General features: G+C 42.9%; 1 protein-coding gene across 2 annotated transcripts; it reads left to right on the forward strand.

Annotated features, from left to right (window-relative positions):
* The first annotated feature begins 285 nt into the window (after positions 1-285).
* c14h4orf54 (chromosome 14 C4orf54 homolog) lies at positions 286-13,462 on the forward strand. 2 transcript variants are annotated; one of them, XR_002426675.2, is made up of 3 exons: positions 286-5,148; positions 12,688-12,784; positions 13,220-13,462. XR_002426675.2 is itself a non-coding variant. In XM_021307267.2 (2 exons), exon 1 carries the CDS (start codon positions 521-523, stop codon positions 5,126-5,128), a length of 4,608 nt encoding a protein of 1,535 aa, XP_021162942.2. In that variant the 5' UTR covers positions 286-520; the 3' UTR covers positions 5,129-5,148; positions 12,688-12,931. The 2 variants fall into 2 exon arrangements, 1 of the variants encoding a protein (XP_021162942.2); XM_021307267.2 differs by lacking the exon at positions 13,220-13,462 and having other exon boundaries at positions 12,688-12,931.
* Positions 13,463-16,651: the final 3,189 nt, after the last annotated feature.

Consider the following 16,651-nt stretch of genomic DNA (forward strand, 5'->3'; position numbering starts at 1 on the left):
CTTTGGCCAACAACAACTACAGTTATTACCAACAACTTTAAATTGTCTTTCTATATATGATTCACTTGACCATTGTTCTGTGTTTAGCTCAGTTTCTTTCCTAGATTAAGCCACAAATGAAGCTCTTGCTCCCATCAACTCTACTTTTTCTTTATCACTGAATCAATGTTTCTCTATTCTTGTGTGTACCTCTATACTTGTGTATAGACCCTTAATCTGGTTGTATTTTTTAAGTCTCTTAAGACACTTGTTGCCAATTAATGAAATATAACCTAAATTAAAAGCAGAATTGAAACTGTAAAGCTGAAAAGTGGGATTTATGAAAAAGGTATAAAGAGGTTTATTTTCAAGGCCATTAACATTTGTGCTTCAGACCTATTTCATATGGAACAGGAGGGAATGTTTTCCATCTTTAAGAGCACAATTCACTTATTAAAATGTTCAGCATTTTACTTTTGACTGCAAATATAAAAATGTCCATGGAAGGGTCATATGTCCTAGTCCTAGACAGAACCCAGCTATGTCTCTGGTTCCTTTTAGGACTTCACGTGAGCTGAGACGGAATGTCTGGCGCGTTCCGGTGTCACTGGAGTCTGTGTCGCCGGACGCAGAGCTTTGTGCACAGCACAATCTCTGCCCGAAGGAATCAAAAGTCCTGCGAGGCTCCATCTCCGCTGACTGCTTTGTGTCGGACACCAAATGCAAGCTTAAATCCGCCGCTGCAGACATGAAGACTGAGAGAAGATGCGCTCAGACGCTGACAGCGAGCGGGCAGGTGATAGATCTGCTCCAAAAAGACGGGCAAGGCATTTTGGAGACGCAGGACGAAACCAGATACGTTGATTTGGAGTCAGAGGGCGAGAGGGTCAGTCGCTTTGGTCAGAGAAACCAAGTGTCTGTTGTTAAAAACGGCGAATTCGAAGCTGTTTGCGCGTCGGAATCAAACTCTGGCCTGAACGAGATGCATGCTGAGGAGGGCGAAAACATCAGAGGTGAGAAATGTGTGGTAAATGGCAGAGATTTCCCCTCCCCATCTTCCTCACCTTGCCTCCAAACAGGAGTGAAAAGCGGCGAGAGCGCAGTTACGCAAAACAACGTGTCCAGAGGACAGGGCAGTAACGCAGAGCGCGATGAGGAATCTCACAGCACCAACAGCAATCTGAGTGGAAAAAGTGAGTGGGAGGACTGTGAGGAGGTGGATAATGTCAGCCTGGTGCTCTCTGATGAATCCGCTCCATGCGTAACCGAGGACCATTACATTACCACGCACGAGATTCAGCTCTCAGAGCTGTCTGATCGTGAAGGGGACTACGACCTGGGCGTGGGCTCCTCTGCCAGCTGGGAAATTGAAGATGACAGCCAGGTGTACCCGTTTGTGGATTACTCCTTTGAGGGCGGCGAGGCTGCGGGGGAGAGGGGGGCCGGTCTTTCGCTCCGCTCCCAGGGTGCAGCGGCAGCAGCAGCAGCGGTCAGCACTCTGCTTGAAAGTGATCTGCGCGACGCCGCCAAGCACTGTGGCTCAGATGAGCCCGAAGAGAAGCAGCTCGGTGGCAGCAGCGGGGGACAGATCCACCTGTCAATCAGAACCACATCCCGAGCTATAAATGACCCCGGCAGCATCCAAGAAGAGGGAAATATTCTTTATCATACCAGGCGCGCCGGAGACATTAGTCGCTATTTGTTTAGGGGAGTGGATGGGAAGGCAGAGACCTTGTGTGACAGGGCGAAGTGTTTCATAGCGGCGCCCGGACGCCTGCACTTTGGCGGCAGATTGAAGGGAAAAGAGGTCACCGAGTATTCCAGCGGCACGTCCAGCGCTGTCAGCGAGCTGGACGACGCTGACAAGGAGGTGCGCAACCTCACAGCCAGAGCCTTCAAGAGCCTGGCCTACCCTTACTTTGATGCCATCAATTTTAGCACCTCCAGTGAGTCATCTGCATCAGAGCATGGCCTGGGGATAAACAGATGGTCCACGTTTCTGGATCTAAAATATGGCAACATGAACGTGTCCCAGGGACTGGACCAAAGTGTGGTTTCTTCTCAAAACTCAGCGGCATCACACGAAATAGCCAAAAACAGAGAAACCCGAGCTTATAAGGGCATCAAACCATCAACCTTTACTTTGAATGCCAACCCCCGCAGCGCATCGTCATCAAAGCAGATCCAGCTGATGGGGAAGTTTGGGCAGGGCCACGGTGGAGTGATCAGACTCACAGAGACTCTGAATTTTCGCTGCAATGTCAAATCGGGAATGTCTGGGGGAGAAAGGCGCACTAACTTTGTGCAAAACGCTGCAGGATCACGTTCCACGGATGAGGTTACCAAGAGCCTGCAGAGCAGCCAGCAGAGAGGGGCCAGCAAGCACCCGTCTAATACCATGGAAGATACACATAAGAAAGCCATTTTCGCCACCAGCGTGATCAAAAATGTTCTTTCTAAGAAGATGCAGTTCGAGCAGGAGCGCAAGATGGAGCGAGGGGAGATCCGTGAGCCACAGAAAGCGCCCTCTCCGTGCTTTGTGCAGCAGGAAAGCGACAGTAAGTGGAGGGGGAGCAGGGAGCTGGAGAGACAGAGTTCCAAGTTCTCTGAGAGCGGATCCGACTATGCTATAATGTGCGTGGATGAATTAGGAGACATTGTGGACAGCGGCTCATGTGATAGTAAGAGACAAGACGCGTCTGCTCCTGCAACAGAAACTAATTTAAACTCGGCCAATGAAGCTGGGATTGATACTAAAAAAGGCGCACTGCTTCGCAGCCAAAATAGCGCATTCAGATGCTGGAAGGACGAGGTGCTAGGGTTTCAAAAGGATCATAAAAACCATCAAACTCTGGAGGACAAGTTGCCTCCAGTTGATGACAAAAAGAGTGAGGGGGATCCGTCCTCAGCAGGCTGCGGTAAAGTGACTAAAATGTCTCGTTTGTTTGTGCCAAGTATCCAACTGCTGCCCAGTGACGGAGAGATGGGATCGCAGCTGCACAGGGGAGCTTATTCCCGGAATGGAAACCACACTTTATACATCACTGACTCCAGGAACGCAAAACCATCTAAATCCCCGGAAATTAAAATCAACCTGAGAAGCGTCAGAGACAGCAAAACGGAACAGTTTGGGGTCTCCAAGCTGCGCCTCCCGAATATCACCTGTAGCGCATCGAGCCTGATCAGGAAAGAGGATTTAAAATGTCAAGCCTTGGCTGCTGCTCTGAAGGGTGAGTCCTCGGATAAGGTTCCGCATTTCATGGTTAGAGACATCAGAGATAATAAAGGGAAGTTACAAACTCCCATTCACCAAGTCAGAGATGTGCGTAAACTGGTTAAAAGTTCCTATCACTTTGTTTCTTCGGATAACAACGAAACCAAAGCCGGCTCTTTCCGCTCTGAAAGCCAGTCAGAGCAAAAGAAGCAGATGCACAGCTGGAATCCTAACTCTGTGTCTCCTATAGTCATAAAATGTCAGTCTGTAAATACTAACAATACTGAAAAACCTACAGACAACCTTGAGTTTGACACATGGAGATCATCTCCAGAAGCTGCTAACAGCCCTCCACCCCAGAGGACATCAGGGAGAGCACCACATACTTCAAACAGCTCAGAGGAAAGCACCGAGATGAGCAGTGAGAGCAAAATAGGCCAGACAAAGCAAGAAACAGTGTCAGACACGACAGAAAATAAGCTGGAGTCGAAGGTGGCGAATCAGGCGGCTCTGGAGAAACTCCAGGCCGCCGTGAAAACCATGGAGCAACTTTATGTGTTTGAAAAAAATGAGTGGAAAAGAAAGAGTGAGCCCCAGCGTCTGACCGGCAGCCATGTGCTGTCACTGATAGCCAGTGAGGAGCAGAACGATTCCGAGGAAGGAGGGAGAGGGTTCAACATAGACAAGGCAGCCAGAAGAGACTCCTACCCCAATATAGACAAGACCTCCCCAGCATTATCAGCACCTCCCAGCACTGACAGCTCCCTGAGGTGGGAGGACAAGGAACTACTAAGAGTGCTTCAGACTTCAAGCAGCCACGATGAAAGCTTGCTTACTAAGTCAATGCAAACAGTTGGCACCACAGGGAGCAAGAACATGTCCAGCTTTAGCTCCAAACCTAAGGCCTACACAGCTGCTAATGCTTTTCAGCCAAACACCATCACGCACGCACCTTTCAGTGGCAAAACCTTTGCACCAAAATCCCCTAAATTGCCTGCGTCATTTAAACCCAGTCAGACAGCAATCAGTGGGAGGGAAGATGCTGAGTCAAGGGGTGTGGACCGATTTGAACATCGGTTTTCAGGTGCATCAGTTGACAACGAGAACTACTTAACCATCCCGGTTAAATCTCAGCCCAGCTACAGAAAACCTGTAGAAAAGACATTTAGCCATCAGTCGCAGCCGACCCCGCCTGCAGGACACGAAGAACCTCCCTCTCGAGGTCAGGAGGACCACAATCGGACGAAACGCTCCAGCATTGTAATGGAGACCCATTCACCAGAGATTTCCTCTGCTGCTATTTATCACTCTCTGCCATTGGCTGCTAATCAGCCACAGATGTATTGTTTTTCCCCAGCAATGACTCCAGCCCCCATCATGGACCCCTTTCAGGCCACACAGAGGAAAATGCTGCTGGATCCCACCACAGGGAACTACTACCTGGTGGACACGCCGCTCTCCCCAGCCACAAGGCGTCTTTTTGACCCAGAAACAGGGCAGTACGTGGACGTACCCATGCCACAGCCTCCGATGACACCAGTACCGATGCCCATCTCACCGCTGGCGCTCAGTCCTGGAGCATATGGTCATACCTACATGATCTACCCAGGCTTCATGCCAACGCCTTCGGTGATACCTGCCCGAACGCTGGTACAGTCGCAGATGTCAGTGCCATCCGAGGCAGAGAGCGTGGAGAAGGCTTCGTCTCACCAGACTGAGGGAATGTACATGGAGAGTCCCTTCTATATGGCAACCGGGAAGGCTCCCCAGGCGGTTCCAGGGGCCCAACAACAGAATCCCTCCAACAGGCCACAGCATGGATTCTCCAGCCTCAATCAGCCACTCATCAGCATCACCTCTCAGCAAGGGCCCCGGATAATCGCCCCACCCTCGTTCGATGGGACCACCATGAGTTTTGTGGTAGAGCACAGATGAGTTGCAGCTCAGCTGGACAGGTGAGTCCTTCACATTTTCCCTTATTCGTGGAACTGGAGATCACAGTCCACCTTAATCTTTTGTACTTAATTGTGCTGCCCTGTTAGAGACCTTTCAGTCTGAGGCACATTGATGGTTTTTTATCTTGGTAACATTCTTTATGGTAAGAACAAACATAGATCTGAACATGTTCTAATGAAATAACCAGGAGTTTGAGTTTTAGGAAATTACTGGATATTTTTAAAAAGTCACTAAAAGTAGGGTTGATTCTGACCTTTCAACTGTAATAATTTACATGATCTGTTAATTGGTCATCAAACCATTTGTCACAATATCAAAGTATATGATTTTAGATTTCCTTAACTAATTGTAAATTGAGATAAACCAAAACAGTGTTTATTGCATCACTAAAGATTGCAAGATTTCCAAATACTCTGGCTATAAAATGTGTGCACAGTCTTTCAAAGATGGCAGGTTTTTATATATGAGAATCTTGCGAATATCAGAACTTTATTCATATTTTTTCCATACTTATATTCTGTGTCATTAACCTAGAAACAAATTTCCTAGAGTGAAAATGCAAAATACCATAAAAATATGCTATAACCTTGTTGCAGAAGTCTGTACATCCTTAAGCTAAACTTTACTGAATCACCATTTAATTTATTTTTTTCCCTGAGTTAACGTTACTGTCAAGTATAGTCTCTAAAGGACTTAAAGATCAGGGTGATGGCAAGGAAACCTTTCAGAATTGCAGCTCACCACCAAAGCTAAAGACCAAAGGAAACATGGAAAAAGCTGTTAAAATATTAGAAGGTTTGATATATATATATAAATATATACAGTGTGCGATTTGCAAAAAAAAAAAAAAAAACAGAGGGGGGAAACCTTTCAAAAGTTTAATAATGAATAAAAAGTGTGATTAATAATGGTTAGCTAGCAGCTGCTCTTTCAGGTAAATAGCTAGATCCAGTAGGTTAGACTATTGTTTTTAAATTTGCGCCATCTACTGTCGGGACTCGGGAGTGGGTATTAGTTTACTTTAACCGCTTTGAGCAGAAAACGTAATAATACTCTTTAAAAACAAACAAAAAATTAAATTAACAAATGTGAAGGACACAAGAAGAATTTATATTAGGGCTGTCAAACGATTAAAACGATTGAATTTGAATCGATCAATCACATAATATCTATTGTTAACTCGAGATTAATTGCAAATTAATCGCATGTTTTATCCTTTTATTTCTGAAAGTGTAATAGCCCATTTGGGCATTTTATTATGCAATTTTGCAATAAATGACACTAATAAAACACATGATTGTACAAAAAATATTTATATTTTGTTACTTTTCTAGCACTTTTGAGAATTGAAATGAAAACATCCTAGTGCCAAAGTAAACTCTGGACTATAATGGCTAAATGACTAATCATGACGCCCAAATGTTTACACAATGTGTAAATAAATTTGTAAATAAATACCTATTTTCATGCCGATATATTTTTTGCCTCTTAAACAAAGATAGACATGGTATTAGGCATTAATAAAAATTTTACATTTCAATAAAGTCATAAGTTTTATTGTTCGTTTTTTCACTCTCTCTCACACACACATCTAATTCTGAGCTTTCACACCAACAACAATATTTTTGCTTGCTGTTTATATCCATATTCATACAGTTTAAGACTGGAAAAAGGTTTTAAATCGCCAGGTCATTCCAGTCTTACACTTTGCTTGCAACTGGGCAGGAGCTTAATACCCTGAATGAGACTGTTTAGCAACTGTTTAGTAACTCCAGGTCCTTCATTTGGCAACGTAATTCAGCCTTAGTTTGTTAAATACAGAGAAAACAAATTAATAAGCATTAAAGTACGGGTTATGGGTTGGGTTTCTGCAATGTTCTCAGCATGTTAAAAACTCATCTTCAGAACCTATGTCTGATAAAATGGTGATCTGCACCAAGTAATCTACTTTTTAACCACCTCGGTGATCTCAGCACCAGAGATGAGAGAACCAACCCCGAGTCCCCAGGCTCTCCTTCCTCAATGGAAGACGTGTTGGTGGGATTAAGGAGGTCTTCGAAGTATTCTGCCCACCAACACACAATGTCCCAGGTTGAGTTAGGCAGCACACCACGCCTACTATAAACAGTGTTGGTGCTGCACTGCTTCCCCCTCCTGAGACGCCGGATAGTGGACCAGAATCGCTTCGAAGCCATATGGAAGTCTTTCTCCATGGCCTCTCCAAACTCTTCCCAATGCCCGAGTTTTTGCCTCGGCGACCAGCCGAGCCGCCTGCCGCTTCGACTGCCGGTACACATCAGCTGCTTCCGGAGTCCCACAGGCCAATAAAGCCCAATAGGACTCCTCCATCAGCTTAACGGCTTCCCTCACCGCTGGTGTCCACCAACATGTTCGAGGGTTGCCGCTGCGACATGCACCGACAACCTTGCGGCCACAGCTCCGACTAGCCACCTCAACAATAGAGATGCGGAACACAGTCTATTCAGACTCAATGTCCCCCGCCTCCCTCGGGACGTGTTCAAAGTTCTCCCGGAGGTGGGAGTTAAAGCTCCGCCTCACAGGGGACTCTGCCAGACGTTCCCAGCAAACCCTTACAACACGTTTGGGCCTGCCCGGTCTGACCGGCGTCCTCCCCCACCATTGGAGCCAACTCACCACCAGGTAGTGGTCGGTGGAGAGCTCCGCCCCTCTCTTCACCCGAGTGTCCAAGACATGCGGCTGCAGGTCAGATGAAACGACAACAAAGTCGATCATTTAACTACGGCCTAAGGTGTCCTGGTGCCAAGAGCACGTCAGCTGTCAGAAAATTAAAGTCACCATTTTACTTTTTGTTCCTGTTGTATTGATCTTAGTGTACTCACTGAGCCTCCATAAACCTTTTCCTCATTCCTCATGGCACACAACACAGAGATTTTGTTACAGCATCCAACCATTAATTGTCCTTTAAGTGTGCAGAAAGACTTGTGTTCACAGCACACCGTGAATTAAAGTGGTTATAAGTGAGACGTGGCTAGTGAGATAGCGTACGTTAACCCCACCCCCTCAGTCAGAAGATTATTGAAAAGCCTTCCATTAACCAACCTCTATGTTCTGTTGAAAACCAAAGAGGAAAAGCTGCCTTATTCACAATGTTGAAAATAAATCTTGTTTACTACATGGCAAAGAAAGCTTAACATAGTAGAACACACATCCACAGAATGAAACTCACTTGTGTCCAAATGGGATAATCAGGGTAGAACAGACATTTACTGGGACAAGTCCACTAAGGTCTCTGATTAGAAAGTGAAAGCTGAGAAACTTTTGTGTCTACAATGTCCTAAAGGCATTTGACTGAAACTATCTGATGACAGTTGCACAAGACATAAAAGGCGAAAAGTGAGAAGACATCTTATTAAATGGAACGTATCAAGCAAAATCCACCTCTTTAGCTCTTAGATATATTTTGTTTTGCACTTGGAGCCTGTAGGAGTGCAGAAAATATAAATGCAGTCTGTTCAGGTAAAGATGTAACCCAAAAAGAATATCTTTATATTCTTTTTGGGTCACATTTTTGACGCTGTTCAGTTTTCTCTGTTTTCTAATAAATTTTTTGAACAATTACATCCCAGTATGTGCTGTGGATCTGCTAAACGTGTGCCAGAACATGTACCAAGCTCAATGATGCAAAAGCTACAAGTGGATAAGTGTAAATGTTCAGTTGTTCATTACACTACCACATCATATTACATAAATGGTCAAATGGGGTGGAGTGGAACATTCTGCTACCTATAGGAGAATGGGAGTAAAGTAAGGGCTTCCTTTAGAGTTAAAGAGACCAAACCAAAATTACACACCTCAGAACAGTGGTAAAAAGGGGGAATGTGGTTATTATTTAAGAAATTCAGCCAAAGAATTGTAGTTCAACTTTAGATGGACCACAATTGAATGCTTTCAATGTAAAAAGAAAGAACTGAAAAGCATGATATGTCCACTTTAACAATGCAGTCAACGCAGTGTTATCATGTCATACATAGAAAAAAAAGCTTGTGAAAATGACCAGTGATGTGCAAGATTTAAAAAAGACAAGCCATCACTTCAAAGACACAGTAAAAAAGTTCTTTGCTGGAGATTCCTGCAGCTAAATCCACCATCACCAAACAGATGACTAAAAAGGCAAAAGAAAATGTAAATAAAAATACATATGTAAGGGATAATGCCCGACAAGGAGTCCATTATCAGAAATGAATGGACGACTCGGAGGCATGAACCGTTGCTTCAGCGAAGTCCATTTATTTCTGATAATGAACACCACGAAGGGCATTATCCTGCTTATGCCATGGTCACTAACGAAAGAAAGTAATACTGAATCATTTATTAATACTTTAATGTTTTTTTCACTGTTAAAATCTTACGCTTTTTATAAGAAGCGGCTGAGAGAACTGTTTAATATCTCTCATTTGAGTCAGCGCATTAATTTAGAATAATCAGGCGATTTGACCGGACCTTTTTTTAATAAATGTTCTATTACACCTTTTAACGGGAGACCCTGCAGCCAGTCAGAATCGAGTATTGACCCAGACCATGAAGCTTTTAAACATCCTGCTTTTGATGTCAAATAATATTACAGTGTCTATTTAATAATTCAGGTCTGTATAAAGATGACAAGTATGCTTTCAAAGAATCATCTAACGTTTTAAGCTCTGTAATGCATGAGAAGTTTTATTGCCAAATGATCACAATATTATATTGAAGTAAGAATATTTATTGGTGAGAATGTTGCATGTTTGTAAGAGAATGTGCAGGAGGAAAGGCTCTGGTGATAGCAGGGCGTCTGTTGTCTGTGTGCACTGAAAAGCCTTCAGCTGCTGCTGGATATCAGCATTCTGGCTGGCAGCTTCAGAGTTGCAGCAGTATCAGTTGGCTTTTTATAGGAGCTGTCATTTAAAGACAGAGAGGGTGAGAAGTCAGGTCCATTACATAAACACAACATGCAACACAGCAACAAACAGCTTCAGCTGCACTCTGGAGGAACATTTGGAGTTCCCCTTCTCGTTTGACAATAAGACCCACATTCTGAAGCGCTCAGTCCTGTATATATAAGGTAAAAAGATAGGCTGCCTTCAGATATTCTCTAGAGACTGGGAAAGCTGGCGCTGAGCAGAAGGATGTATGTTTAAATCCAATATGGCAGCCAAGCGATCTCTGAACACAGTGTTGCCCACTTTAACAATTTACAGGTGTATTTTTACTGCTGGAGCCTTTCCCAGGGCCTTTCCCCGGTCAATTAGGCTTCAGAATAAAGCTAAAGTAAAGTTCAGGGGAAGGAATCCTACCTCTGAAAATGAACCCTGTTTAAGATTACCTTCAGACTGAAGCTTCAATCTGGGAGGGTGCTACAGTTAAATCCAAAATTACAAGCACCCCTGGCAGAATTAGTTTTAAAGGGATCTCTTGATTTGAACAACATGCTTTTTTTTTGTTAAGTTCAGTTTTAGTTTAAATCATTTCTTTATTTTCCCACAAGCAGGAATTCGGTGCACAGCAGCAATTAAAGACAATCGAAAACTAATCGACACATGTCTACACAATTTCCTCACTCAATATCCAACATATCAACAAGGATTAAAAAAAATAAAACGGTTAAACATTTTAATATGTGCCAAGCTTGATCAAATAATAGATGTAATGTTATTATTTTGGAGCAGCTGAGTCCTGACTTGAATCTGACAGAGTGAGGGGAGCTAAAGATTAGGGTGATGGCAGAGGCCAAATGATCCATCCACGCATTTTCTGCACTCTTTACCATTGTTTGTTCACTGGTGGACCAGGTGACCAGGGTGGCCCGTCCATGTTAGGTCAGATAAAAATGTACACATACTTACCACCTTATAGCACTTTAGATTGGCCAGTTATTTTTAGATATCCCACACACAGAAAGGTCCCAGCTGGGGTTAAACCTGCCACCTTTTGGTGAGAGGCAGCAGTGTTAACAGCCAACATGGCCTCTCTTCAATGCCTTTTTAAGCCCCTGGTGGCAAACCCTGAAAGGCATCTAACTTCAGAACTTTTCTGCCTATTGTATAAAAAAGCAAAATGTGCTGATATATGGATATAAAAACTGCCTTATCCTAACTGTCTAACCAATTATTTGGTCAATCTGTGAATGTTCCAAACCATTAAAACTTTTGCTGGAACTGTAATGTAATCATAAACGAACAAACTTCTTTCTTGGTTTGAACTGAAGACACGAACACAAGATAATAATATAATATAATACCTGACATTACCGGCATTATTTTACTCTCCTGCCATTTCTTTTCTCCTCATGTGGAAGACGTCCAGGGGTGTCTGATCAGGTCGTTGTGTGGTTGCCAGTCTGTAAAGACTTCTCATCTCTGACTCAGCGAACCAGCTCACAATTATTGACCCAATCTTTGGTTAAAAGTACCCAACTTCCAGGCCAGCAGCATGAATCTGGAATTTGTGTTAAAGAACTAATCCCTCATGGGTTCTCTTTGATGTTGCCATGTAAGATGATGGTGCGTTCTCTGTTTCGTTGTAGGTATTATTACAACTTTAATTGGGGTGACAGTGGCGCAGAGCTTAGGGAGTTTATCCTGCAATTGGCAAGTTCCCACTTCGATCCCCCGCTCTGACCGTCTCAGTTGTGTCCTTGAACAAGACATTTCACCCGCATTACCTGCTGCCGGTGGTCAGAGGACCCGGTGGCGTTGATGTATGGCAGCCTTGCTTATGACAGTCTGCCCCAGGGCAGCTGTGGCTACTAACATAGCTCACCACCGTCAGGGTGAATGATTGACTGTAGTGTAAAGCGCTTTAGGGGTCTTCAGACTAGTTAAAGTGCTATACAAGTACAAGCCATTTACCAAAACATTTTAGTCCAGACAATGATCATTTCTCCTTTGACCCTAACGGAGCTGGTTTGTAAGACTTCACAAAAACAGAAGGTTAGTTGCATTGATTTTAGTTTATTTTCCTCTTGTCTCTCTAAGCTTTTGTTATTCCATAGAAACTACTATTGAATCTTTTTGTAGGTCTTTTTCTTTTGTCGTATATGGGAGCTTCTTCTCAATCTGTCTGCTAAGTTCCAGCTCGTTTGCCGTACATCTACATGGAACCTCCATGGAGACTCACCTGATTAGGACTAAAGCAAATGTTGAAGGTTCCTTAAAATAAATCCCAGGGATAGGTTCTGTCTATAAAAATTCAATAAAAACGATCTCGTATCTCCTGTATTCCTAACAACACCTCCCCAGAATGTGCTAGTTAAGGAGTTTCTTCTGTTTGTTTGACTTTCCAAAAGTTCTACATGATGGCCTCTTTACCATGGCACACTGCTTTATTTAAATAGCACATTATAACCAATGGCAATGTACAGAAAAAATAGAATTAAAGGAAGACAGACTACCATGAAGAAAGCCATAGGTTTGCCACACAGTTTCCACACATTCCCATCTCACTGATGGAGTCACCTGGGTTTTATTTGATCGTGCTGCACTCAGAAGAACTTTCTCTCTTCTGTTTTCTCTTCCCTGTAGGACTGGGGCTTTTGTGGATGCTGGCCTGCTCCGGGTTTATCCTCTTCGTGGTTTTACACTGCTGTTAAATCTGATGAACGATATCTTTGCTGTTCAGGTATTTGTATGTGATTGCTGCTTCACTTTTTTTTGACTTTCTACTAGAAAGTGTTGCATCCGTTTTTCACTGACAAAAAATGAATGAATGGCCCTAGAAGGAGCTCTTTCTTCGCTCCTGAAAATAAATAGAATTTGATTTGGAAAATTATTTATTATGTCAAAGTCTTATTTTAAAATTGAAAGAAATGAGCTTTATTAAAGACATTTTACACCGTGTGTTACACTTTTGAAGTCAAGAACCTCTTAGCTGTATGATTTGATTTTGCAACCTTACTGGTGAATGGTGATTTTCTATATGTTGGTGCTTTCCGATGCACACAAATCAGTGTTGATTCAAAAGCACTTTATGTGCATATTTTATTTAATGCACATTTTTTCTAAAATTTATTTTGAAATAACCTGATGTCACATGTTGCCTGTTATTTGTACCCAGTTTCTTTGAGAATGTGGAGCTGCTGGACAGTCTCTGCTACTCTGATGTTTAGGTAAATGTTACAAAGATGTTTGGCATCACCATTATTCCAGATTAGTCTTTTATAATGTATGCTATGCGTAACTGACACTAATGTTTGTTATTAGAGGGAAAACTGTATTTGATACAAATCAATTTTCCCATTTTTAGACATTTTCTCCATTTTAATTTTTGTCTAAAGTACTACACACACACACACACACACACACACACACACACACACACACACACAATATATATATATATATATATATATATATATATATATATATATATATATATATATATATATATATATATATATACCAAGCCACCAGTTTCTCTATGAGTCATTCTTTGCCATTTGATTTCTGTGTCTTTTGGGTGAACTGTCCTCTGTAGATTCTTTGTACGTAGTTTCTTTGTACATACTTAATTCAGGCCTGATATTGGTACTCTTTGCTGAGATTTTAGCATGAACCTTCTGAAAAGACTGTAGGACTTTGAGAGGTAAATGGAAGCAGGGTTTGCAAGATGAGAAAATGAATGTTTAGGAGTTTGTGAAGAAAGTGGGGGTGACGTGGGGAGGGACTTTCCATAAGTAGGGCAGAAAGCTGAAGATGACCTTCTGTTCTGTTTTTCACTTTGTTCAACTGACATTTTCTTTTCTGACGTTTTCTCTGTATAACATAATGACTTTACAAAGTTAGGTATTTAACTTGTTGATGTCAAGTTGGCATATATATATAAATAAAACGGTACCTTGGAAGTGTAACTGTTTATAGCAAATTTACGATGTCAGGTTGAGGTTGTTTCTGCTGTTATATTGTGGTTTATTATGGCAAGAATAAACATTTCTACAATCATGTTTCTGCAGTCACAGTGATGTATTGTGCAACATTCAAAGTCAAAATGTGGTTTAACATCATCCAGCTTGCGTTGTATCAGCGGTTCAGCCTGGTCATGGTGGTAGGGTGGCGTAGGAGGTACAGGTGCTGGATTACTGCAGCAATGCCACGCCGCATTGCTGCAGTAATCCAGGGAAAAGGAGCCCCAACTAAGTACTGAGTACTGTTCATGCTCATACTTTCCATGTTCATACTTTTCAGTTGGCCAACATTTGTGGAAATCGTTGGTTTTTCTTTTATTGGTCTTAAATAATCAAATTTTTTGAAATACTGAATTTGGAGTTTTCATTCGTTGTCAGTTATGATCGTTAAAATTAAAAGAAATAAACAATTCAAATATACCACTCTGTGTGTAATGAATGAATATAATATACAAATTTTACTTTGTGAATGGAATTACGAAGAAAAAAAAACTTTTTCATGATATTATAATTATATGACCAGCATCTTTATTTTCTTGGCACACTTTTGCCCCCTTAGTATAAAGTGAGCATAATACAGCCTGCCTGGGTCCTGTTGTTGGCCACAGTGTGACGATTCTCTGATGGCTACTTCCAGCCGCATAATACGCCAAGTCACAAAAGTTCAAAAGATCCCAAACGTGTGTCTGGAACATGACCATAAGGTCACTGGACTCTAATAGCTTCCACACTCACCAGATCTCCATCCAACAGAGCTCCTTTGGAACGTGGTGGAACAGGAGAATGGCGTTGTGGATTTTCAGCTGACAAACCTGCAGCAGCTGTGTGATCCTATCATTGTCACACTGTCACATATACGGCTTTTTGTTTATGTTGGGCTGACTGGTTGGTTCTCCCTGATCCAGGCTCCACTCACCATTATCAGCGTCACCTGCTGCCATTAATTACCATCAAGTCAGTTCACCTGGGACTCCACCAGCTTATACCTGCCTCACACAACCACTCGTTGCTAGATCGCTTCATCTCACTGCCTGCGTGTTTGTTCCCAGTGCTTGTGTGCTCAGCCTGTCTGTCCTGTGTTCCTGTGCCGCCCTGTTCTCACTAGTTCATCATCCAGTGCTCGTGTGCACCGCCAGCTTCGTGTGGTTTAGTGCTTGCTCTGCCCTCTCTGGGGATTTGTCGGCTACTCCTCTGGTCATTACCTGCTTCAGCCATCTTCTTCTGGTCAGTCAGCCTCTGTCTACTTCTGCCACCAGTCTTCGTCAACCGTTCCAACCATCATCGGACTGTGTTGCGTGTCACATCCTCAAAACCTTTTAATAAACTTTCTAAGAAAACGCAACACTGTGTCCAGCTCGAATATCAGGTTTCCTGGTCCAGCCATTACAACCATGGCAATATGGACCAAATCTGATTTGGCGCTGCTAAGAAGTCAGACCCAGCAAACCTGAGCTGCCACAACAGGACACAACAAAAAAGTAATATTTGACTATGTAAATATGAAGCTACATTTTATTTCCACTGGAGCACTTTGTCCCAAAAATATGAGGCAAATAATGTTCTCCTAAACAGTTAGGGCTTAACACACTCTGATGAGCTTGGTTGTGCTGGTATTTAAAAGAAGACAGCCACAGCTCAATGCCAAACTCCAGGCTCTGAAAGTGTGGCTCACAGGCACTGTTGATGCGGAGCAGTAAGTGAGCATTAAAAGGTTCCTCTGCTGCCTGGGGATCCACGCGGTAAGTGGGTCAGGTAAGGATGGAGGTGGTGGAGGGGTACATGCAGGGTCAGGTTACAGAACTCAAACTGTATATCCTCACTCATCCAATCTGAGTGTGTCGATGACACATACCATCACACCCAGAGCCGTATCACACACTCACATAACCCTGACTAATGTGCAATGCAGCCTGCAATTAACACTCTAGCTGGCTTAAGGGGCTTTTATAAACACTGGCGTTTAAATAGACACTTTATTAATATCTGTATTTACTCTGTCCAGAAATTTCAGCTTGCAAGCAATTCTATGTTGGTTGGAGAAGTTCAAATACAAAACAAAACAAAGGTTTGGGTTTGCCAATCTGTGTCTGAACAAACCAGCAGCCTTGCATGTTCTTATGAAATATACGACTTCACCCAAGTTTTCAGCATGATTCCAATTGGATACAGGTCAATGTCCTGAAGCATAACATTGAATCTTCAACAGAAATGCTGAAAATATAAAAAGACTGAATAAAAGTGGTGGTTAGCATTGCAGGCTCACTGCAAAGAGGCCTCTGGTCTAAATCCCAGCATGTTCCTCTCTTCATTCATAGCTTTTTCTCAAATGCTGCACTTTCCTTTGACTCTCTAAAAACAGGCGTTAGTGAATTAGCTATTTGTTAAGTTGCCTAGGTTAGTTTAGTTCTTGTGTGTCCGGTCATTGTGTTTGCCCTGTTGTGGACCAGCAGCCTGGGTATGTGCGGCCCTACCTCCAGCCCTTTTGTCTGCTGGGATCAGCTTCAATCTTCTGAACGGGGCAGAAGTAAAAAGAGACAATGTGTGAGAACAGAATCGTCATGCCGACAGGGCTGTGTGCAGGTTGT

This window comes from Fundulus heteroclitus, chromosome 14 (genome assembly GCF_011125445.2).
Source record: "Fundulus heteroclitus isolate FHET01 chromosome 14, MU-UCD_Fhet_4.1, whole genome shotgun sequence".
NCBI classification, from domain to species: domain Eukaryota; kingdom Metazoa; phylum Chordata; class Actinopteri; order Cyprinodontiformes; family Fundulidae; genus Fundulus; species Fundulus heteroclitus.

What these genes read in the sequence shown, in the direction of transcription:
- c14h4orf54 (XM_021307267.2), top strand. Translation starts at nt 521, where the DNA reads ATGTCTCTGGTTCCTTTTAGGACTTCACGTGAGCTGAGACGGAATGTC.